The sequence below is a fragment of the Schistocerca nitens genome, chromosome 4 (genome assembly GCF_023898315.1).
Source record: "Schistocerca nitens isolate TAMUIC-IGC-003100 chromosome 4, iqSchNite1.1, whole genome shotgun sequence".
In the NCBI taxonomy this organism is placed as follows: Eukaryota; Metazoa; Arthropoda; class Insecta; order Orthoptera; family Acrididae; genus Schistocerca; species Schistocerca nitens.
In genome coordinates, this window is record NC_064617.1 from 178,859,590 (window position 1) to 178,881,434 (window position 21,845).

The window sequence follows — 21,845 nt, forward strand, 5'->3', positions numbered from 1 at the left end:
CTACCCATCTAATCTTCAGCATTCTTCTGTAGCACTACATTTCAAAAGCTTCTATTCTCTTCCTGTCCAACCTATTTATCGTCCATGTTTCACTTCCATACATGGCTACACTCCATACAAATACTGTCAGAGACGACTTCCTGACACTTAAATCTATACTCGATGTTAACAAATTTCTCTTCTTTAGAAAAGCTTTCTTGCCATTGACAGTCTACATTTTATACATCCCTCCATGCCCTACAAAAATTTTAAAAAATCTCTTCTGTTTTGATTTGAAAAAGAAACTTGTACAAACACTTGTATTTTCAATTATTGACTGCAGTGATGTTATTCTACAAGGTCTTTCTCAGGAAAATTCACAGCACGTGGAACTGGTTATGAATATCTGTGTTCGATATACCTGTCACATTTCACTCTTTAATTATATTTCACCATCATATGCACAGCTATCCTGGATGTGTGCAGACAAGTGTTTCCATAGTCATCTCCTCCACTTTCTTATCCACATACCCTGTCTCTCATCTCTCTCCTCAATCTTAACACTCTTGTCTGAACCACATGGCAGAAAAAACTCATTCCCATCAGAGCAAAATTCTTTCTGTCCCACTATATTGCTCAACCACTTTCCCAAAGTCCATCTCAGTAGCAGTATGTTAGAGAACTTAATTGTGTCACCAGTTTCGAAAGATAGTTACTGACATATCTACTGAAGCAACAATAATGATTACTATTGACCCTGTACACACTCATTACCCATTTACATCCTTCTTTCCACCTGCATCTTCCTCATTTCCCAATATTCTTAGCTTACACTGTGTATTATTTATTATTATTATTACTATTTATTATTATTTCTTTTTTTTCTCAGACATTATGTCTGATCAAAAATGGAAAGTGACGCGGACCTTGATCAAGCGTCACTTCCTTTTAACTGTACGGTATATGTTATATTGCATTTAGGAACTTTCGGGTAATTGAACATGTATCAATAATTACGGATTTCTGTAGTTGTATATATAAGTTTGGATGTAGCTGTATTGCATTGATGCACTGGTGGATATTGTGTGGTATGACTCCTGTAGTTGATAGTATAATTGGTATAATGTCAACTTTATCCTGATGCCACATGTCCTTGACTTCCTCAGCCAGTTGGATGTATTTTTCAATTTTTTCTCCTGTTTTCTTTTGTATATTTGTTGTATTGGGTATGGATATTTCGATTAGTTGTGTTAATTTCTTCTTTTTATTGGTGAGTATGATGTCAGGTTTGTTATGTGGTGTTGTTTTATCTGTTATAATGGTTCTGTTCCAGTATAATTTGTATTCATCATTCTCCAGTACATTTTGTGGTGCATACTTGTATGTGGGAGCATGTTGTTTTATAAGTTTATGTTGTAAGGCAAGCTGTTGATGTATTATTTTTGCTACATTGTCATGTCTTCTGGGGTATTCTGTATTTGCTAGTATTGTACATCCGCTTGTGATGTGATCTACTGTTTCTATTTGTTGTTTGCAAAGTCTGCATTTATCTGTTGTGGTATTGGGATCTTTAATAATATGCTTGCTGTAATATCTGGTGTTTATTGTTTGATCCTGTATTGCAATCATGAATCCTTCCGTCTCACTGTATATATTGCCTTTTCTTAGCCATGTGTTGGATGCGTCTTGATCGATGTGTGGCTGTGTTAGATGATACAGGTGCTTGCCATGTAATGTTTTCTTTTTCCAATTTACTTTCTTCGTATCTGTTGATGTTATGTGATCTAAAGGGTTGTAGAGGTGGTTATGAAATTGTAGTGGTGTAGCCGATGTATTTATATGAGTGATTGCTTTGTGTATTTTGCTAGTTTCTGCTCGTTCTAGAAAGAATTTTCTTAAATTGTCTACCTGTCCATAATGTAGGTTTTTTATGTCGATAAATCCCCTTCCTCCTTCCTTTCTGCTTAATGTGAATCTTTCTGTTGCTGAATGTATGTGATGTATTCTATATTTGTGGCATTGTGATCGTGTAAGTGTACTGAGTGCTTCTAGATCTGTGTTACTCCATTTCACTTTTCCAAATGAGTAGGTCAATATTGGTATAGCATAAGTATTTATAGTTTTTGTCTTGTTTCTTGCTGTCAGTTCTGTTTTCAGTATTTTTGTTAGTCTTTATCTATATTTTTCTTTTAGTTCTTCTTTAATATTTGTATTATCTATTCCTATTTTTTGTCTGTATCCTAGATATTTATAGGCATCTGTTTTTTCCATTGCTTCTATGCAATCGTTGTGGTTATCCAATTTGTAATCTTCTTGTTTAGTGTGTTTTCCGTTGACTATGCTATTTTTCTTACATTTGTCTGTTCCAAAAGCCGTATTTATATCATTGCTGAATACTTCTGTTATCTTTAGTAATTGGTTGAGTTGTTGATTTGTTGCTGCCAGTAGTTTTAGATCATCCGTGTATAGCAAATGTGTGATTTTGTGTGGGTATGTTCCAGTAATATTGTATCCATAATTTGTATTATTTAGCATGTTGGATAGTGGGTTCAGAGCAAGGCAGAACCAGAAAGGACTTAATGAGTCTCCTTGGTATATTCCACGCTTAATCTGTATTGGCTGTGATGTGATATTATTTGAATTTGTTTGGATATTAAGTGTGGTTTTCCAATTTTTCATTACTATGTTTAGGAACTGTATCAATTTAGGATCTGCTTTGTATATTTCCAATATTTGTAGTAACCATGAGTGGGGTACGCTATCAAAAGCTTTTTGGTAACCAATGTATGCGTAGTGTAGCGACCTTTGTTTAGTTTTAGCTTGATATGTCACCTCTGCATCTATTATCAGTTGCTCTTTACATCCTCGTGCTCCTTTGCAACAGACTTTTTGTTCTTCATTTATAATTTTGTTCTGTGTTGTATGTGTCATTAATTTCTGTGTAATGACTGAAGTTAATATTTTGTATATTGTTGGTAGGCATGTTATGGGGCGATATTTAGCTGGGTTTGCTGTGTCTGCTTGATCTTTAGGTTTCAGATAAGTTATTCCATGTGTAAGTGTATCAGGAAATGTGTATGGGTCTGCAATGTAACTGTTAAATAATTTATCTAAAAACAAAGATGATGTGACTTACCATACGAAAGCGCTGGCAGGTCGATAGATACACAAACAAACACATACATACACACAAAATACAAGCTTTCGCAACCAATGGTTGCTTCGTCAGGAAGGAGTGAAGGAGAGGGAAAGATGAAAGGATGTGGGTTTTAAGTGAGAGGGTAAGGAGTCATTCCAATCCCAGGAGCGGAAAGACTTACCTTAGGGGGGAAAAAGGACAGGTATACACTCGCGCGCGCGCGCGCACACACACATCTATTCCTATTTTTTGCCTGTATCCTAGATATTTATAGGCATCTGTTTTTTCCATCGCTTCTATGCAGTCGCTGTGGCTATCCAATATGTAATCTTGATATGTGTGTGTGTGCGAGTGTATACCTGTCCTCTTTTCCCCCTAAGGTAAGTCTTTCCGCTCCCGGGATTGGAATGACTCCTTACCCTCTCCCTTAAAACCCACATCCTTTCATCTTTCCCTCTCCTTCCCTCTTTCCTGACAAAGCAACCATTGGTTGCGAAAGCTTGAATTTTGTGTGTATGTATGTGTTTGTTTGTGTATCTATCGACCTGCCAGCGCTTTCGTATGGTAAGTCACATCATCTTGGTTTTTAGATATATTTTTCCCGCGTGGAATGTTTCCCTCTATTATATTCATATCATTAATGTTAAATAATTTAGTTAGATGTGAATGTGTTGAGGTGAACTTCTTTAGCCATAAATTTGCTATTTTATCTTTTCCAGGGGCTTTCCAATTGTGAGTAGAATTAATTGCTTGGGTGACTTCATGTTGCAAAATTATCACTTCATGTTATGTTGTACCGGGTTTGACCATATGTTGCTCCAGAAGTGTTCCATGTCTGTTATGTTTGGTGGATTGTCTATTTTGATGTGTGTGTTATCTATTGTCTGGTAAAATTTCTTTTGGTTTGTGTTGAATGTTTTGTTTTGTTTCCTTCTATTTTCACTTTTTTTGTATCTTCTAAGTCGTTTGGCCAATGCTTGTAATTTCTGCTTCTTTTCATCTAATTGCTCTATCGCTTCTTGTTGTGAGATTTTACCTAACCTTTTTCGTTTTTTTTTTCTGACATTTCATTTCTTATAAATTGTGTTAGCTGTCCGATGTCTTTTTCTCAGTTTTTCTATTCTGGTCTGTAGCCTGTGTTGCCATGCTGGTTTTGTGGGTTTTTCTGTGTGTTGGTTGGTTCTGATCTCTGCCTAGTGTGTATATTTAGTGTAGTGAATGCTCCTATCTAAACCAGTAGTTGTAACTCTTCCATAGTTGTGTTTTCATTTATTTTGTTGTGTATGATTGTGTTGATAGTTTTTATTGTTGTTTCGACTTGTGGGTTATTTGGCAGTCTATGCAAGAATGGTCTAATGTCTGTATTTGTGTCTTTGTATTCTATATATGTCAGCTGAAATTTTTCTTCTATATCTAACATGTGTGTCACTTCGTGTTCTATTTGTGCTTGTTCTGGTGGCTGTCTTAAGATTTTGTTTTCCTCTGATTGTTTAATTGATGCGTGTTGTTCTTTGTTTGTTTGACCCCATTACTGTATTTTCTTCTTCTTCTGATTGCACATTATTTTGTTCCAGTATTTGTTGTACTTGTTGTTTGATGTTTTCTAATTGATTATTACACGGATCTGATCAGCTAGTCGTTGTTCTGTTAAAAATTTTAATTCTGGGTATCTGGTAATAAATGTTGTGTATACTTGTGATCTGTATCCAGTTGTGTTGGTTCCTAGGTTTTTTGCTTGGTAATAACAGAACATGAGGTGTCGGTTAACTTCATCTGACCATCTCATCCTCTGCCATTGTTTTCCTTGTAGGATGGTTGCAGGAAGCATATCCTGCAAAACACCTCTATTTGGATTTAAATCATTTTCCAGTTGGCTAGCAGTGTCGTTACCATTGTGGGCGGGCATAGGGTTCAAGCGTAGTCCCCGACCATGACAGCGCTTGTCCAAGGCTTATTTAGTTCTGTCCTGAACCAACTAATCACACTAAAAGGGGGGTCAGCCGTATTAGTGGTTTGTTCTTTTCGTTGCCTTTTACGACTGGCAGAACATACCGGAGGCCTATTCTTTTCCCGGGCCTCCACGGGGTATTTATTATTATTATTATTATTATTATTATTATTACCATTTCCATTACCATTGTCATTATTATTATTATTATATATTGTCCAGTCACATTAATATAACCACCGCTTATGATCAATGTGCAAAAACCACTCACAGACGGCATATGGCAGCACTAGTAGTGGAGGGTATATAAAGCTTGTTGGAGGAGGTGGTGGGTGGCATGGAAAACAGTGCAGTCATTATATAGGTTGACTTTAAAGAGAAGATAACAACAACCAGTCACTTTTTACAGTGCTATTTATTTATATAAATAGTGTCATTACCAGTTTCGAACTGAAAGGTTCATCTTCAGATGTCTCATTCATGTTAAGGTACATTTTCCATTAGCTTTCACATTTTGTTTTCCGAAATGGTGAAATTTCCTTGAGTTGGTGGCGCCCTACAACCAAAATAAGATGTAAGACAATAAGCAGTCAGCACTGAAACGTAATGGTGTGGATTTTTCAATGTAAATAACCAAAACATCTTCACTTGAATAATTTGTTTACATCATTTAAAGTCATTGTGAGGCACAGTTACAATTAAAAAGACATTTTCTTACATCTTGTTTTGGTTGTAGGGCACCACGACTTCAAGGAAATTTCACCGTTTCATAAAACAAAAAGTGAAAGCTAATGTGATAGTCATCTTAATGTGAACTAGAAGTCTGATGATGAAACTGTTGGTTAAAGTGGCTGGTTGCTGTTATCTTCTCTGTAAGAGTCAACATATATTTTGTGCGTAGTTATGTGCTCAGAATGTCAGTTTTTAACAAAATAGCAGTACAGTCATTGTTGTAAGGCAGAAATGGAGTGATTCATCTGACATCCAAAAGGGCCAAGGTTGAAATCATTTCTGAAGTGGCTAAGTTTGTAAACTGTTTGCATGCTGCTGTGGTTAAAGCATACTGTGCATTGCAAAATGGCACTGTCCAAAACCAGTCCTGATGCATCTGTGGTGCACCATGGGCCATAGGTGACAGGCGATTGATGGCTGCAGAGATATGCACAGGTGAAGAGATGTGCAACTGTTGGGCAACTGACCACCCAGATGAACCAAGGGGCTGTCAACAGTGTCTCCTCATTGGCTATTGAGTGAACATTGCTGCGTATGGGTCCCCACAGCAAGTGCCTGTTTCATGCACCCATACTGACTACTGTTAATCAATGATGAAGTTTGGAATTTGCACACCAATACCACAACTGGGTATCCACTGAATGGCACAGGTAACCTTTAAGGTGAATCATGTTTTATGCTCCATAGGACAGAGGGCTGTTAGATTGTCGGAAGCACCCAGGCCAGAGGGAGAAGCATTATGGTGTGCAGAATGTCTTCATGGCATTCCCTGGGTGATCTCATCATTTTTTAAGGCACCGTGAATCAACACAATTACGCATCTTCCCTTGGGGGGCTGTGTCCACCTGTACATGCAGTTTGTTTCCCCTCAGCATGATGGCATCTACCAGCAGGACAATGCAATGGGTCACAAATCTTGCAGGGTATGTGCTTGGCTTGAAGAGCAGCAGGATGAGTTGATTCTGCTCCACAGGCCACTATAATCCCATATTTAAACCAAGTTGAAAATGTGGTTTGACCATCTCGGTCGGACTGTTCACACCTTGGATCCTCAACTGAGAAATCTAGCACACTGGAGTCAGCATGCCTCCACATCCTCGTTACGGTACCTTCCAGAACTTCATTGACTCTGTGCCTGCATGTCTTGCAGTGGTGTGCTGCAAAAGGTGGTTATTCAGGCTTGGACAGGTGGTTAAATTAATGTGAACTGAACAGTGTATTATCGTTATTAAGGGTGGCAGTAGCAGAATTAGTACCCATATTAACTTTTTTATTCTCAGTCAATATTGTTCACTCACATTGTTGTTATAGATACTCAGTTTTAATACTATTTGTTGTATTAAAACCATTGTTATTTAAAAACTTGAATACACGGTATTAATGTTCCACAATAATATTTATTTAATAGTTCATTATGAACTGGCTTTCGGCTTCTTAGGCCTTCATCAGATAACTTAATACTGAATAAATAGTCCGAATACCTTCAGCGAGACTTCATAGCTGTACAAAGATTGTTGTCAAGTGGCATTAAAGGGAAGTAAACCATAGAAAAACTTGGAGTAGGAGTTAAGTAAAGTTCAGGGAGAAGAAATAAAAACTTTGAGGTTTGCCGATGAAATTGTAATCCTGCCAGGCACTGCATAGGGTTTGGAATGGCAGTTGAAGGAAATGGGCAGTATAAGATTAAAATCAACAAAACCAAAACAAGGATAAAGCATTGTAGTCAAATTAAATCAGGTGATGCTGAGGGAATTATATTAGGAAACAAGACACTTAAAGTAGTTGATGAGTTTTGTTATTTGGGCAGCAAAATAACTGATGATGGCCGAAGTAGAGAGGATATAAAATGTAGACTGGCTATGGCAAGAAAAGTGTTTATGAAGAAGGCAAATTTGTTATTATCAAATACAGACTCAAGTGTTAAGAAGTGTTTTCTGAAAGTATTTATACAGGTCGGTCCATTGATAGTGACTGGGCCAAATATCTCACGAAATAAGCATCAAACAAAAAAAAGTACAAAGAACAAAACTCATTTAGCTTGAAGGGGGAAACCAGATGGCACTATGGTTGGCCCACTAGATGGCTCTGCCGTAGGTCAAATGGATATCAACTGCGTTTTTTAAAAATAGGAATCCTCATTTTTTATTACATATTCATGTAGTACGTAAAGAAATATGAATATTTAATTGGACCACTTTTTTTGCTTTGTGATAGATGGTGCTGTAATAGTCGCAAACGTATAAGTACGTGGTATCACGTAACATTCAGCCAGTGTGGGTGGTATTTGCTTCGTGATATATTACCTGTGTTAAAATGGACTGTTTACCAATTGCAGAAAAGGTCGATATCGTGTTGATGTATGGCTATCGTGGTCAAAATGTCCACGGGCGTCTGCTACATATGCTGCTCGGTATCCTGGAAGACGTCATCCAAGTGTTCGGACTGTTCGCTGGATAGTTACGTTATTTAAGAAAACAGGAAGTGTTCAGCCACATGTGAAACGTCAACCACGACCTGCAACAAATGATAATGCCCATTAGGTGTTTTAGCTGCTGTCACGGCTAATCCGCACATCAGTAACAGATAAACTGCGCAAGAATCTCAGAAACGTCGGTGTTGAGAATGCTACATCAACATCGATTGCACCCGTACCATATTTCTTGCACAAGGAATTGCACGGTGACGACTTTGAATGTTGTGTACAGTTCCGCCACTGGACACGAGAAATTATGGGACGATGACAGATTTTTTACACGTGTTCTATTTAGTATCGAAGCGTCATTCACCAACGGTGGTAACGTAAAACGGTATAATATGCACTATTGGGCAACGGAAAATCCACGATGGCTGCGACAAGTGGAACATCAGCGACCTTGGCGGGTTAATGTATGGTGCGGCAGTATGGGAGGAAGGATAATTGGCCCCCATTTTATCGATGGAAATCTAAATGGTGCAATGTATGCTGATTTCCTACATAATGTTCTACCGATGTTACTACAAGATGTTTCACTGCATGACAGAATGGCGATGTACTTCCAACATGATGGATGTCCGGCACATAGCTCATGTGCGGTTGAAGCGGTATTGAATAGCATATTTCATGACAGGTGGATTGGTCGTCAAAGCCCCCATACAATGGCCCGTACGTTCACCGGATCTGACGTCCCCGGATTTCTTTCTGTGGGGAAAATTGAAGGATATTTGCCATCGTGATCCACCAACAATGCCTGACAACATGCATCAGCGCATTGTCAGTGCATGTGAAAACATTACGGGAGGCGAACTACTTGCTTTTGAGAGGAATGTTGTTACACGTATTGCCAAATACATTGAGGTTGACAGACTTCATTTTGAGCATTTATTGCATTAATGTGGTATTTACAGGTAATCACGCTGTAACAGCATGTGTTCTCAGAAATGATGAGTGCACAAAGGTACATGTATCACATTGGAACAACCGAAATAAAATGTTCAAACGTACCTACGTTCTGTATTTTAATTTTAAAAACCTACCTGTTACCAACTGTTCGTCTAAAATTGTGAGCCATATGTTTGTGACTATTACTGTGCCATCTATCACAAAGCGAAAAAAGCGTTCCAACTAAAACATTCATATTTCTTTACGTACTACATGAGTATGTAATAAAAAAATTGGGTTCCTATTTAAAAAAAACACAGTTGATATCCATTTGACCTATGGGAGCACCCTCTAGCAGGCCAACCATAGCGCCATCTGGTTTCCCCCTTCAAGCTAGACAAGTTTCATTCTTTGTAGTTTTTTCGTTTGACGCTTATTTCGTGAGATATTTGGCCCGGTCACAATCAATGGACCACCCTGTGTAAATTGTAGCCATATACAGAAGTGTAACATGGACAATAAACAATTTAGACAAGAAGAGAATAGGAGTTTTTGAAATGTGGTTCTACAGAAGAATGCTGAAGATTAGATGAGTGCATCTTGTAACTAATGAGGAGCTACTGAATAGAATTTGGGAGAAAAGAAATTTCTGGTGCAACGTGACTAGAAAAAGGGGTAGGTTGGTAGGACATACTCTGAGAAATCAAGAGACCACCAATTTAGTATTTGAAGGAAGTGTGGAGAGTAAAAATCGTAGAGTGAGACTGTGACATGGATACAGTTAGCAGATTCAGAAGGATGTGAGTTGCACTAGTTATTTGGAGATGAAGAGGCTTCGATAGAATAGAGTAACATGAAGAGCTGCATCAAACCAGTCTTTGGACTGAAGACCACAACAACAGTAATATTCCTCAAGGGGAAATAGAAATGCTGTAGGATCTGTACAGTGGTTCATTTAAATGTGAAAATTATATAAACATAAGCTCTGTTTTTGGGAGATTTGAACCACAAAGAGTGCCGATGAAAGTAAATTCACAGTTTTAATTTTTGGCTTCTATAGACAGTTACTGTGTTGAACTTCTCATATGTTTCCAGATGTTATCTGTAGTATTTTAGTCTTAACCCAATCCATGAACAGTAATACAGCAGATAAGGTTCATGTGTTATGTGCCTTCAAGTGACCACCTTGCCAAATGCCGCCTGTTTCAGCTAATCATGTTATATGTTATTTAAACTGAAGAACTGGCCAGAATGTCAGTGGCAGCAGAGAGATAGGTAGGTAGGTAGAGAGAGAGAGAGAGAGAGAGAGAGAGAGAGAGAGAGAGAGAGAGAGAGAGAGAGAGAAGCAGCATGTCTCCTCCAGTAGTCATCCCAGATTTTTGTCAATGTGATGTACCATTTCTCTATAGTCTTGTTATGTGATAGTAGCCAAACCATTCTTGAGAATACAACTACAAATCTTATTAACAAGTTTCCAGATTGGTTTTGTAGGTCATTAGCAGCAAGTCATTACACCTTCAGCGAAGTCAATGTACTAAACAAGGAAAACAATTTAAATAATGGGAAATAGCATAAGCTGCAGATGGATGAGAATGACAGTACTGTTATTGATTCTTGCTTATCTGTCTATAAATTATCAGCATCTTATATATGTTTGAGAATAAAAACATTCAGGTTGACTGTAGCCTTCAGTGATACTTCCCCAACTTGCAATTAAAGTGTAACCTTTCAACATAACCTGAGCCGTAGGCTAAACAGGAGATCAATAGAACAGTCACCAACGTCTGAGTGGAATCCTGTTTCAGTTTTATAAAGTGTACTCTTTGGCATTGACCTCTTATTTAGCTTGCATTTATAGAGTGTACTCGTTTGCATTGACCCTTATTTAGCTTGCATTTATTGATATTCTCCCAACCAGCATAAAGCTCCAGCTGCCTGGAAAAAATTGTTGCTACAGCATTCTTAATCATGTTCTAAGTTTTACGTGGGACACAAAAACTTCTGTCCACAAATAGCATGGATTTAGAAAGCATCAGTTTTGTGAAACTTAGCTTGCTTTGTTTTCCCACGACATCCTGTGAATTGTGGAAGAAGGAGAACAGGTAGATTCCATGTTCCTAGATTTCCAGAAAGTATTTGATTCAGTGATACACTGCAGACTGTTAACAAAGGTCTGAGCATAAAGAATAGGTTCTCAAATACACCTGTGTCTCAATCAAGGTTTGATCAACATACTAGTATTACAAAAATGCTCCATGAACTCAAATGGGAATCCCTGGAGGAAATAAGATGTTATTTTTATGAAACACTATTGAGAAAGTTAAGAAAACAGGCATTTGCAGCAGACTGCAGAACAATTCTGCTACCACGAGCTACCAATGTACATCTCACATAAGGAACGCAAAGACAAAAGCCGGCCGAAGTGGCCGTGCGGTTAAAGGCGCTGCGGTCTGGAACCGCAAGGCCACTACGGTCGCAGGTTCGAATCCTGCCTCGGGCATGGATGTTTGTGATGTCCTTAGGTTAGTTAGGTTTAACTAGTTCTAAGTTCTAGGGGACTAATGACCTCAGAAGTTGAGTCCCATAGTGCTCGGAGCAAAGACAAAAGCTGAGAAATCGTGGCTGCCATGCAAGTGAAACAAGAAAGGAAATTATTATAGTGGTACAGATGCTTGCCATGAACTGTATGGTGTCTTACAATTATGTAACACATTATTTAGTATGGGAGGAAGTGTCATCCAAAACAAACTATGTGTATTGAATTTGTGCTTTCCTTTAATCAATACTTAATATCTATAGAAGAAACATTAGCATTCTTTCTTTTTTTTATTTTATTCGCATTTTGCCCCCCCCCCCCCCTCTCCCCTTCCCTCCTCCTCTCTCTCTCTCTCTCTCTCTCTCTCTCTCTCTCTCTCTCTCTTTCTTTCTTTCTGTGTTAGTGTCTTGTTTGATATGCAGTATCTAGATAGTTTTCTGACACAGATGTGACTGAGTATTAATTCTCCAACATTTACCACCACAATAAACTTGTTACTAATTCTCTGATTGCCTTTGGTAAAATCTTGCATTAGCTAATAAGCAATTTATTTTCTAACAAGGTTCTACCTCTCATAATTTTAGTCATTTATCTCTTTGAGTAGTACTGAGTGCTTCTGCGGATATGAGGAGCCTCCGTCCACATCACGGCTTCCTGATTCATCCTGCAACATGAAGTGCCCGAGTGACGCCCATGAAGCCTGTGGTGGATACTACACAATCAATGTCTATGAAACAGGCATTGCAAGTATGTAAAACATCATCAGAATTGTCAGTTTTGAATTTAAATGAAATCTGTTCTTTTAGTTTTACATAATTAACTTGAAAGTATGTATGGTCTACATTTTTTTACCTGTTAAAAAATGCCCTTTTTTATACAATGTTAGGTTCATTTCTTCCCCTCATCCCTTCCATCAACCTTTTCTATTCTCCAATCCTTCTTCTACCATTCTTTTTTGTCCTCTCCTCCCATTTTCTTAATTTCATATGCCGTGAATAATTTTGTAGCGTTCTGCCATCCAAACAAACGTTGATATAACAGTATTAGAATATCTCAAATCATTGACATTGTTACTTCCAGAACAGTTGCTTTTCTATACGTATGGTTGGAGTTCCTTTATCACACGTCTTCTTTTGTAAGCTAGATAAGCAATACAGAATATGAAATTCTAACTACATATCGGAAGCAGGATATTTACATTGTTTACATGTATTGTGGCTTCATTAACTATAAGCTGTTTATTTTAAAGTTGTATCTTCATATGTAAGATTAATTTACACTGACTTAATGTGTGCACCTGGGAGTTTTGCAGCAACTCATTGTTTGCTGGAGTTACCTGTGTCCGAAGTCAGGCTCAGTTTGACAACTGTATTGTTACATAGCACTACAATGCAAAATTTTCTAAACATCATTGAGATAACAAACAAATGTAGTCCCACCAATTTTGCATTATCGTACTGTTAATGCTTAGAGCTGTATTCCTGTGAATTACTATGAAAATTGTTCACTGTTTGGTGTGGTTTAATTTCCTTTTCCATCTCCCCTTTCTTTTCCCCTTGGGTCAACTGTTCCTCCAGCTACCTAATTATTGTTTTCTTGTTTCTGTCGTAGGCTAATCAGTGATGGAGGTATTTGTTTATTTGATGATGATCGTGGTGATGATGGACTAGACTCCTGACCTTTTGTTCCATGTCATTCGCTTCTATGCAGTGTATTGTCACCATTGTATTCTGGATTTATATTCTCCTAATAATCCAGAGTATATGATGAGTAATTAATAATTGCATGTGGTTCAATTGCTGAGTGCAAGTCTTTCAGTTGGATGATACTTTGGCGACTTGCATGTCCTTCACCTACCCCCATTGTCCAACTGCCATAAAGGGCCCTACACTTGAACATGGAATCTAACCACATGTTATTCATGGCAATTCCTCGCCAGGAGAGGTAAAGATTAAATTGAAGACTGAAAATTTCTGTGATCCAACTGGGATTAGATTCTGTGACGTCTTGGTTTCCAGGCATGCACTTTTCCACTAGGCCATCAAGCCTGACATGTGATAAATGAGATGACATTACCTCAACTTGTAAAAGCACTAATGTGTCTTATTAATATTTTTTCTTGTCCTCTGAAATTTTGCCTTGCTGCTTCATATAAAAACTGTAACTTTGGCAGTTTGTAGTACCACTTTTGCTTTCAATTAACATCAAATACTTTCCAAGAGGGAGAGAGTGCTACACTGTATTGCCTGTAACCTACTACAATGTTAGAACGGTTCATGTGTTGCTCCGTATCTTCGCCCTGTAGTCTTGGCCTCTGTTGCTAACACTGCTCTAAAGAAATACGCCTCACCAGCAATTTCGAAAGATAAATGTTATTTGTAAATTGGAGTGATGTGCGATAATTATTCAGGTAACTGAAGCACTCAATGTTATAGTTATATTATTAGTATGTATTATTCCATATTAAATATAATTATGTTATTCATTAATTAAAAATATTAATATTATAATTTTAAGTAAATAATAGTAAAGCAAGGGATAGGCTTGTCTCAACAACTTAACTGGTAATATGTTAAATTAAAACATAAATATTAAAGATTGAACACACACCTGGTAATAGTTTAAATTGAAAGAATAAATGTTACAGTAATTAGACTAATACCAGTTTATATTACTGTAAGCAAATTTTTATAAAAAATAACTAGTTTCTGGCTTTAAACTCACCCTTGACGTTTCAGTAGATCACCTCTGCGAGATCAACAGAATTGAAATTCCATTCTTCTCTCCTAGGAAGTAAATTTGGTTACCACCTCCTGAAAGAAACATTCCTACTTTGTGAGTTCTTCTAGTACACAAGCTTCAGTAGAAATAATTTCAAGATGAGACAGTCTCTCCTCTCCAGTAGAATTTTGAGAGTTTGCTTTTGGTTGTCTTCAGTGCTAAAACAACCTTTCTACTGGAGATGTACTCACAGGAATTGTATACAGTAATGACACTGACATATTAAACTGCTGAAAACTTTTGATTAGTATTGATTGATTGATTTTTTTTTATTGGTCCAGTTTTATCATACAGTACAAATTGTACAACTGATATTTTACAAGTCAAAGAAAAGTTTCATTAATACATAGTATTAGCAAATAATAGACAAAATTAGGTACCTATTCTTACAATTTAATTTTTCAAGCAACTTTATATTTGTTACATATTCAAAAAAATTTAACAGAATAGAAACAGCACTTTATTAGAGATGTCTTTAGTTTAATTTTAAATATTGGATACATAGCAATTTTTATTTCGTCTGGTATCTTATTGTGTAGTACTATACCAATGTTAATTATGCTCTGCTGATATGCTGTTGTTCTGAAGATAGTTTCATAGATGAATAAACTTGAAACATTTAGAACACCAAACTCAGTAAAATGAGATTTACAGGACTCCACATTTTTAAGGCCACAATTATTCTTAGATCTCTTTTTTTGCATTCTAAAAACCTTTACGCTGTGAGTTGAGTGTCCGCAGAAGGTGATCCCGTATTGAAGCCATGAGTGAAAATGTGCATACTATGCCTGGGGTTGCTGTTTTGCTTATTCTTGACTTTAATATTCTTAGTGATCATAGCACATGGATGAGAGTTTCCTAGACGAGTTATTTATATGTGTACCCCACTTTAAATCTTGGTGATCCCACAAACCCAAAAATTTTGTGACGCATTTTCTAGGGGATCATTTTTTAATCATGGTTGAATAGATATTTGATTAGATGGAGGAAATAAATGAAAGTTGGCACACATAGTTTTCCAGTATTTACAGTGAGTTTGGTCTTGCCGAATTGGGCTGGATCCAGTAAGCAGTATGCTGGTGTCTTCGGCAAATAGGATAGTTTTTTGGGGACTCATATATTCAAGAAAGTCATCCACATAAATCAAGAAGAGTAGTGGACCTAAGATTGAGCCCTGTGATATGCCATATTTTATTGCTAATTCATTAGCAAGGAAGGAACTATTCATTGTTTTATTTTTGGTGTTGTATTCATTTTGAAACAGTATCTTCGGCTTGCAGTTTTTTAGGTATGAACACAACCAGCTATGTGCTACACATCTTACTCCTGGTCTTTCTAATTTTTCGAGCAAAAAGTTATGGTCCAGAATGTCGAAGGCCTTTGACCGGTCTAGAAAAATACCTGCAGCTAATTGATGTTGATCTGGGGATTTTAAAGTACAGCCTGAGAATTAAAAAATGACTATCTGTGTAGATTTTGACTTTCTAAAACCATGTTGTTGTACGGTAAGAGGAGAATATTTATTTATTCTTAAAAGCCTGTCATAAGAGAGTTTTTTCTAGAATTTTTGAGAAGGAGCTTAACTGTGACACTGGTTGGTAGTATGATATTATATCAGAAGGACCTTTTTGTTAGCTGTGGTGAAACTTCTGCTGTTTTGATAATACTTGGAAAGACACCAGTTTGTAGAGAGAGGTTGAAAATTGCCAACAATTTTGCTACATGGTGAGCACATGCTTTTTATATGAAATCAGCTACTTCATCATGGCCTCCTGAGATTGTATTGATTAATGACTGAATTTTACTTATAATTTAATAAGAATTTGTTTCATAAATATACACAGAAACAGCCAAGATCACCGATTTGCTGGAGGTACTTGTGACTGGTTCTTTACAGTTCACGTGAATGAGGTTTTCAGCTAGTGAAGTGAAGTAAATTATTCATTGAAGTTTGTCATGAATGGTTTTGGGTCTGTCATGTTTGAGCCCTCTAGTGTTGATGATACGTTCTCTTTTTTTGTACTAAGCTACAGGTTTCTTTCTTTATTACTCTTCACATGGGACTCATTTCATTAGATGAATTTCTTATCAAATTGTCGTTCCACATAATTTTTGCCTCTCTGACTACTCCATCATAAATTCTCTTGTAGGCTTTAGAATAACCTGCAAATTCATGGGTAACTTCTTTTTCTTACAACAGTAGTGCTGCAATCTGTTTCTGTCACTGGAAATTTTTATGCCTTTGTTACCCTTTCCTTATTGTTGTAAGGTTTTACAGTTTTTACTTCTTTTGGAAATGCTACATTAAAATAGTAAAGAAAGATATCCTGAAAACACATGTACATGGTATCAACATTGTTCTGAATGCAAATGCTTTCCCAATTTTCCTTAGCCAGCAAAAATTAAAAATTGTAATGTTATCTTCAGAAAAAGTTCATTTTTCAACTTCTTTTTTGCAGCTGCTACTACCTGTTGGCATTTCTATACACCGCAGCTGTGCTTCATGATTGCTATAACCCATGCTCAGCACTACTTGTGAATTTGTATCTTGTGTCTGAGATGACAGTGTCTGTACTTTCTGTTAATCTTGTTGGGCAGTGTATTGTGGGGATCGTATTGACTGTGTTGGTCATATTTATCAGTGCATCTCTAGTACTGCTGTATTCTGAAGAATTGTTATTGAAGCCACCACAGAGCACTGTCTTCATATTTAATGCACTGATCCTGTTCGGCAGAACCTCTAGTTTGCTCAGGGGAAGACCGGCAAATTTCCACTTGATGCTCTATGTATCTTAGTAGTTATGAAACTAAGCTGTGGCAGCTTAATAATGGAAAGTTCGAAATCTTTTTCAATGGAATCAATATTATGTTTATTGACATCACAGAGATTTATTTGTTCTTTCACAGAGCCACCACATTTGAACTCTTGGGTACAGTGACTTGGTAATGCAGATCCTGAGATTGAGGCTAATTTTACTTTGTCATTTCATAGCCAATGTTCAGTAATGCAAATTATGTCTACATTTAGTCTACACAGGAGTACAGCTTCCAATATGGTAATTTTATTTTTTGAGTGAGTAAATGCTATGGTATAATACAAAAAAATTTGGGTATTTAGAAACTTTAGTTGAAACAGTTTCTAATTCTTTACCTCATAGCACACAGCATTTGAATTAGTACTCAGTAGTTGTGCAAGTTCACTCACGGTTTTGTTTATAAACTCTTCAGTTCTACAGTTGGCTCATTTTTCAATTGAATGGTGTCAAAGAACTTTGAAGAGACTTTGGAAACCGCTTTTGGGGAACTGATTGGAATTTGTCCGTAGTTTTCATGTGACAATGAATTTAGAAATTTCAATTTAGGATAATCTTGAAATCATAAATTCAAATGGATATCATCGAATACCTTGCAGTAAATGAATTTATAGCTGATACTTTTCTGCTTTGAAGGTTGTCCTACTTGAGACACAGTTTCTCGAAAGACTTTTTTAGTTGTCACATAGCACAGTGAGTTTCTTGGATTTTCTGTGCACAGTACAAAATATCACTTGCTTGGTTCTAATGAGTGTTGTATAACACATCAGTGAAGGTAAATATTTTGTTGAATGTGTCCAAGAGAAAAACAGTTTGAAATCTTCTAAAAGTGCTAAAGTATCCGAATCAGTTTCTTGAGAGGGTGTTCTGGTATAGTTTTTACCACTCTTAATGAGCAATCCCGTTATGTTGGAAAATGACATTGCAAAAATTTAAGATGCTTAGGAAAAAACTGCGAGTCCATTAAGTGAACTAAAAAATATTTTACACTCCAGTATTTGGCTGATGCTTCCAGACAAAATGAGGTTTAGTACACGATCATAACAGTGAAAAAATAATACTTCAGGATATGTGACCCTAGTTAATGCTTGAACTCCGCTGACACCTATTTCTTGACATAGTCACCAACCCAGCAAATGTTTGTGCAGTAAATTTTTCATTACCTCTGAATTCTGATAAGAAATGCCATATGTAGTTTCATCAACCATGATGGCCACAAAAGCAACATCCACAATGTCCAGCTATATAGCTGACAAAACAGTCACACCTTTGACTTGTATTATATCATTTTGAATTACATTTGAAATTTCTTTAAACACAGTAGAAATTTCTGTGCACTCCACTAAAAGAGCTCATATGCTGCAGTGTACTACATCAATTCACAAATTTTCCTAGTTAATAGAATTTGTTGTTTCATTGTATCCTCAAATGGTCAGCTGTTGTTTTCCCAGAAAACACAAAGCATTCTTTTCTTTTTCTTGTGCCTTTGAGTCACATCAGTGTAGAACCAGCATAGTTATTAATGGATTTGGCATGGTTAATTTAAGGGGTGGCAGGATGCTCTTCCTTCTGCATGTAGTGTTACTCGCGTGGAAGTGAGTGAAAGTTTTCTAAATATTTGCAAATCATGTAACGGTGGTGGGGGAGTACCAGCCCAGTATTCACATAGTGGGATGTGGGAAACAGCATAAAAACCACATCCAGGCTGGCTAGCACTGTGACTGTTGCCGTTAATTTGCCTGGTGCATTCAGTCTGGGACCGAACAACCTCCCTCTCCAAGAACCAATGCTTTAACAAATGTAGCTATTGAAGCAGGTAGAAAATGCATTGCATTAATGAAGCTTTTAAGATGTACATGTTCTGCCTTCCTGTAGAGATATTTCATTTTTAAGCTGGTCATAAACTGCAGTTTCCATTTTATTTTCTGCAAGAGTAGCTACAGCCACAGATGATTGATGATGCTTAACAAACACACTCTGCTCAGTTATCGACTTCACTAAATTTCCAAAATGCATGTACCCACTTTTGGTCCAACTAGTGTTTCTATCCTTTTCAAACAACAGACAACACCAGCAAAACATTGCATTTAGGTCTCTGCTATTGGCTATCAGTCACATTTGGTACCCACATGGCACTGAAAATGTATATTGAATTTACTGATCTTTCGAACCAAGTTTGGTAGTTCCGGTGTTGGCCATCAGTGTTTAATTATCTCTTTTTTCTGAGAAAGAATGTGCAGAAAATGGCTTGGACAAAAGCTCTGTTGTAACACATGTAGACGTAGTTCTATATTATACTATTAGATACTACCTGGCACCTTCACACATATTTGGTAAACAAACTGAGCAAAACAGTATTGTACTGTTGTTGGTAACTCTGTTATTCTGTCTCTGTAGTATATGCCTGTCTGAAGCTAGCATGGGTTGTGGCAGAAACACATGCACACAGACTGTGATCAACAGAGATGTACATTGCAAGTTTCTCACTGCTCAGCTAATCTACACTGACAATGCTTTGGCTTGGCTCATAATGCTTTATGAATAATGTAACATAAGGAACATATTAGTTCTAAGTATTTCAAAGAAATGTGATGGTTTTATGTAGATATTGTTGAATAATCATGTGAATATAATTATGTAGTATGTTGTCACAGTTATCGCTACCAAAGCAATGTTTCCATTGCGTCCCTGGATTGCGCACCATTGGTAAATTACAACCTTAAGGATATCCAGAATATTTCTTAGATTTGTGGGGTATAGGTTTTATTTGCAGGAGCTTTAATTCACTGACAATATTTTGTATGGGAGCCTAGGAAGTGTGTATTTGTATTATTGTATCTTGATAATGTTTTATTCTATTGGTACTCCGTAAAACAAATTCATATTTAACAGTGGCAAATAAATGTATGTAGCAAATTTGCTATTGCCTTACAGTGTCACTATAAGCAGATTCTTTTCATATATGTGTATGAGAGCTAAAGTAGAGACACTTAAGATAAATACGTGAGTCAGAATATGTCAGAACTAACCATATAGAAGAGGCACTAAGCAATAAAAGAGTATGCAGAAAGGCTGATAAATTGCTCGGCTTTTGGACAAAGTTTAGATCTCTCTCTCTCTCTCTCTCTCTCTCTCTCTCTCTCTCTCTCTCTCTCTCTCTCTGTTGTCTCTTGGCATCCTCAATCATTCAGGCTACAGTGCTGGTAGGTGACAATGTACAGTAACATGAGGGAGAAGGGGAGTGGAGAGTAGGTAGAGAAAACTTTAATAGGCTTATAGGAGTGCGGGTTAGCTACTACAAACAGCATAGTGAACGCATTATTGTGGCCAAGATAGACACAAAGCCCATGCCTACTACAGTAGTACAAGTTTATATGCCAACTAGCTCTGCAGATGATGAAGAAATTGATGAAACATATGACGAGATAAAAGAAATTATTCAGGTAGTGAAGGGAGACGAAAATTTAATAGTCATGGGTGACTGGAATTCGTCAGTAGGAAAAGGGAGAGAAGGAAACATAGTAGGTGAATATGGATTGGGGCGAAGAAATGAAAGAGGAAGCCGCCTTGTAGAATTTTGCACAGAGCATAACTTAATCATAGCTAACACTTGGTTCAAGAATCATAAAAGAAGGTTGTATACCTGGAAGAATCCTGGAGATACTAAAAGGTATCAGATATATTATATAATGGTAAGACAGAGATTTAGGAACCAGGTATTAAATTGTAAGACATTTCCAGGGGCAGATGTGGATTCTGACCACAATCTATTGGTTATGAACTGCAGATTGAAACTGAAGAAACTGCAAAAAGGTGGGAATTTAAGGAGATGGGACCTGGATAAACTGAAAGAACCAGAGGTTGTACAGAGTTTCAGGGAGAGCATAAGGGAACAATTGACAGGAATGGGGGAAAGAAATACAGTAGAAGAAGAATGGGTAGCTCTGAGGGATGAAGTAGTGAAGGCAGCAGAGGATCAAGTAGGTAAAAAGACGAGGGCTAATAGAAATCCTTGGGTAACAGAAGAAATATTGAATTTAATTGATGAAAGGAGAAAATATAAAAATGCAGTAAATGATGCAGGCAAAAAGGAATACAAACGTCTCAAAAATGAGATCAACAGGAAGTGCAAAATGGCTAAGCAGGGATGGCTAGAGGACAAATGTAAGGATGTAGAGGCTTATCTCACTAGGGGTAAGATAGATACTGCCTACAGGAAAATTAAAGAGACCTTTGGAGAGAAGAGGACCACTTGTATGAATATCAAGAGCTCAGATGGCAACCCAGTTCTAAGCAAAGAAGGGAAGGCAGAAAGGTGGAAGGAGTATATAGAGGGTTTATACAAGGGCAATGTACTTGAGGACAATATTATGGAAATGGAACAGGATGTAGATGAAATGGGAGATAAGATACTGCGTGAAGAGTTTGACAGAGCACTGAAAGACCTGAGTCGAAACAAGGCCCCGGGAGTAGACAACATTCCATTAGAACTACTGATGGCCTTGGGAGAGCCAGTCATCACAAAACTCTACCATCTGGTGAGCAAGATGTATGAGACA

General features: G+C 37.2%; 1 protein-coding gene across 1 annotated transcript in view; it reads left to right on the forward strand.

Annotated features, from left to right (window-relative positions):
• Positions 1-21,845, forward strand: part of LOC126253445 (xylosyltransferase oxt) — a 114,210-nt gene that overhangs the window by 2,967 nt on the left and 89,398 nt on the right. The window contains exon 4 of the mRNA XM_049954790.1: positions 12,297-12,439. Within this exon, the coding sequence (XP_049810747.1) occupies positions 12,297-12,439 (143 nt within the window). The remainder of the gene's footprint in view (positions 1-12,296; positions 12,440-21,845) is intronic.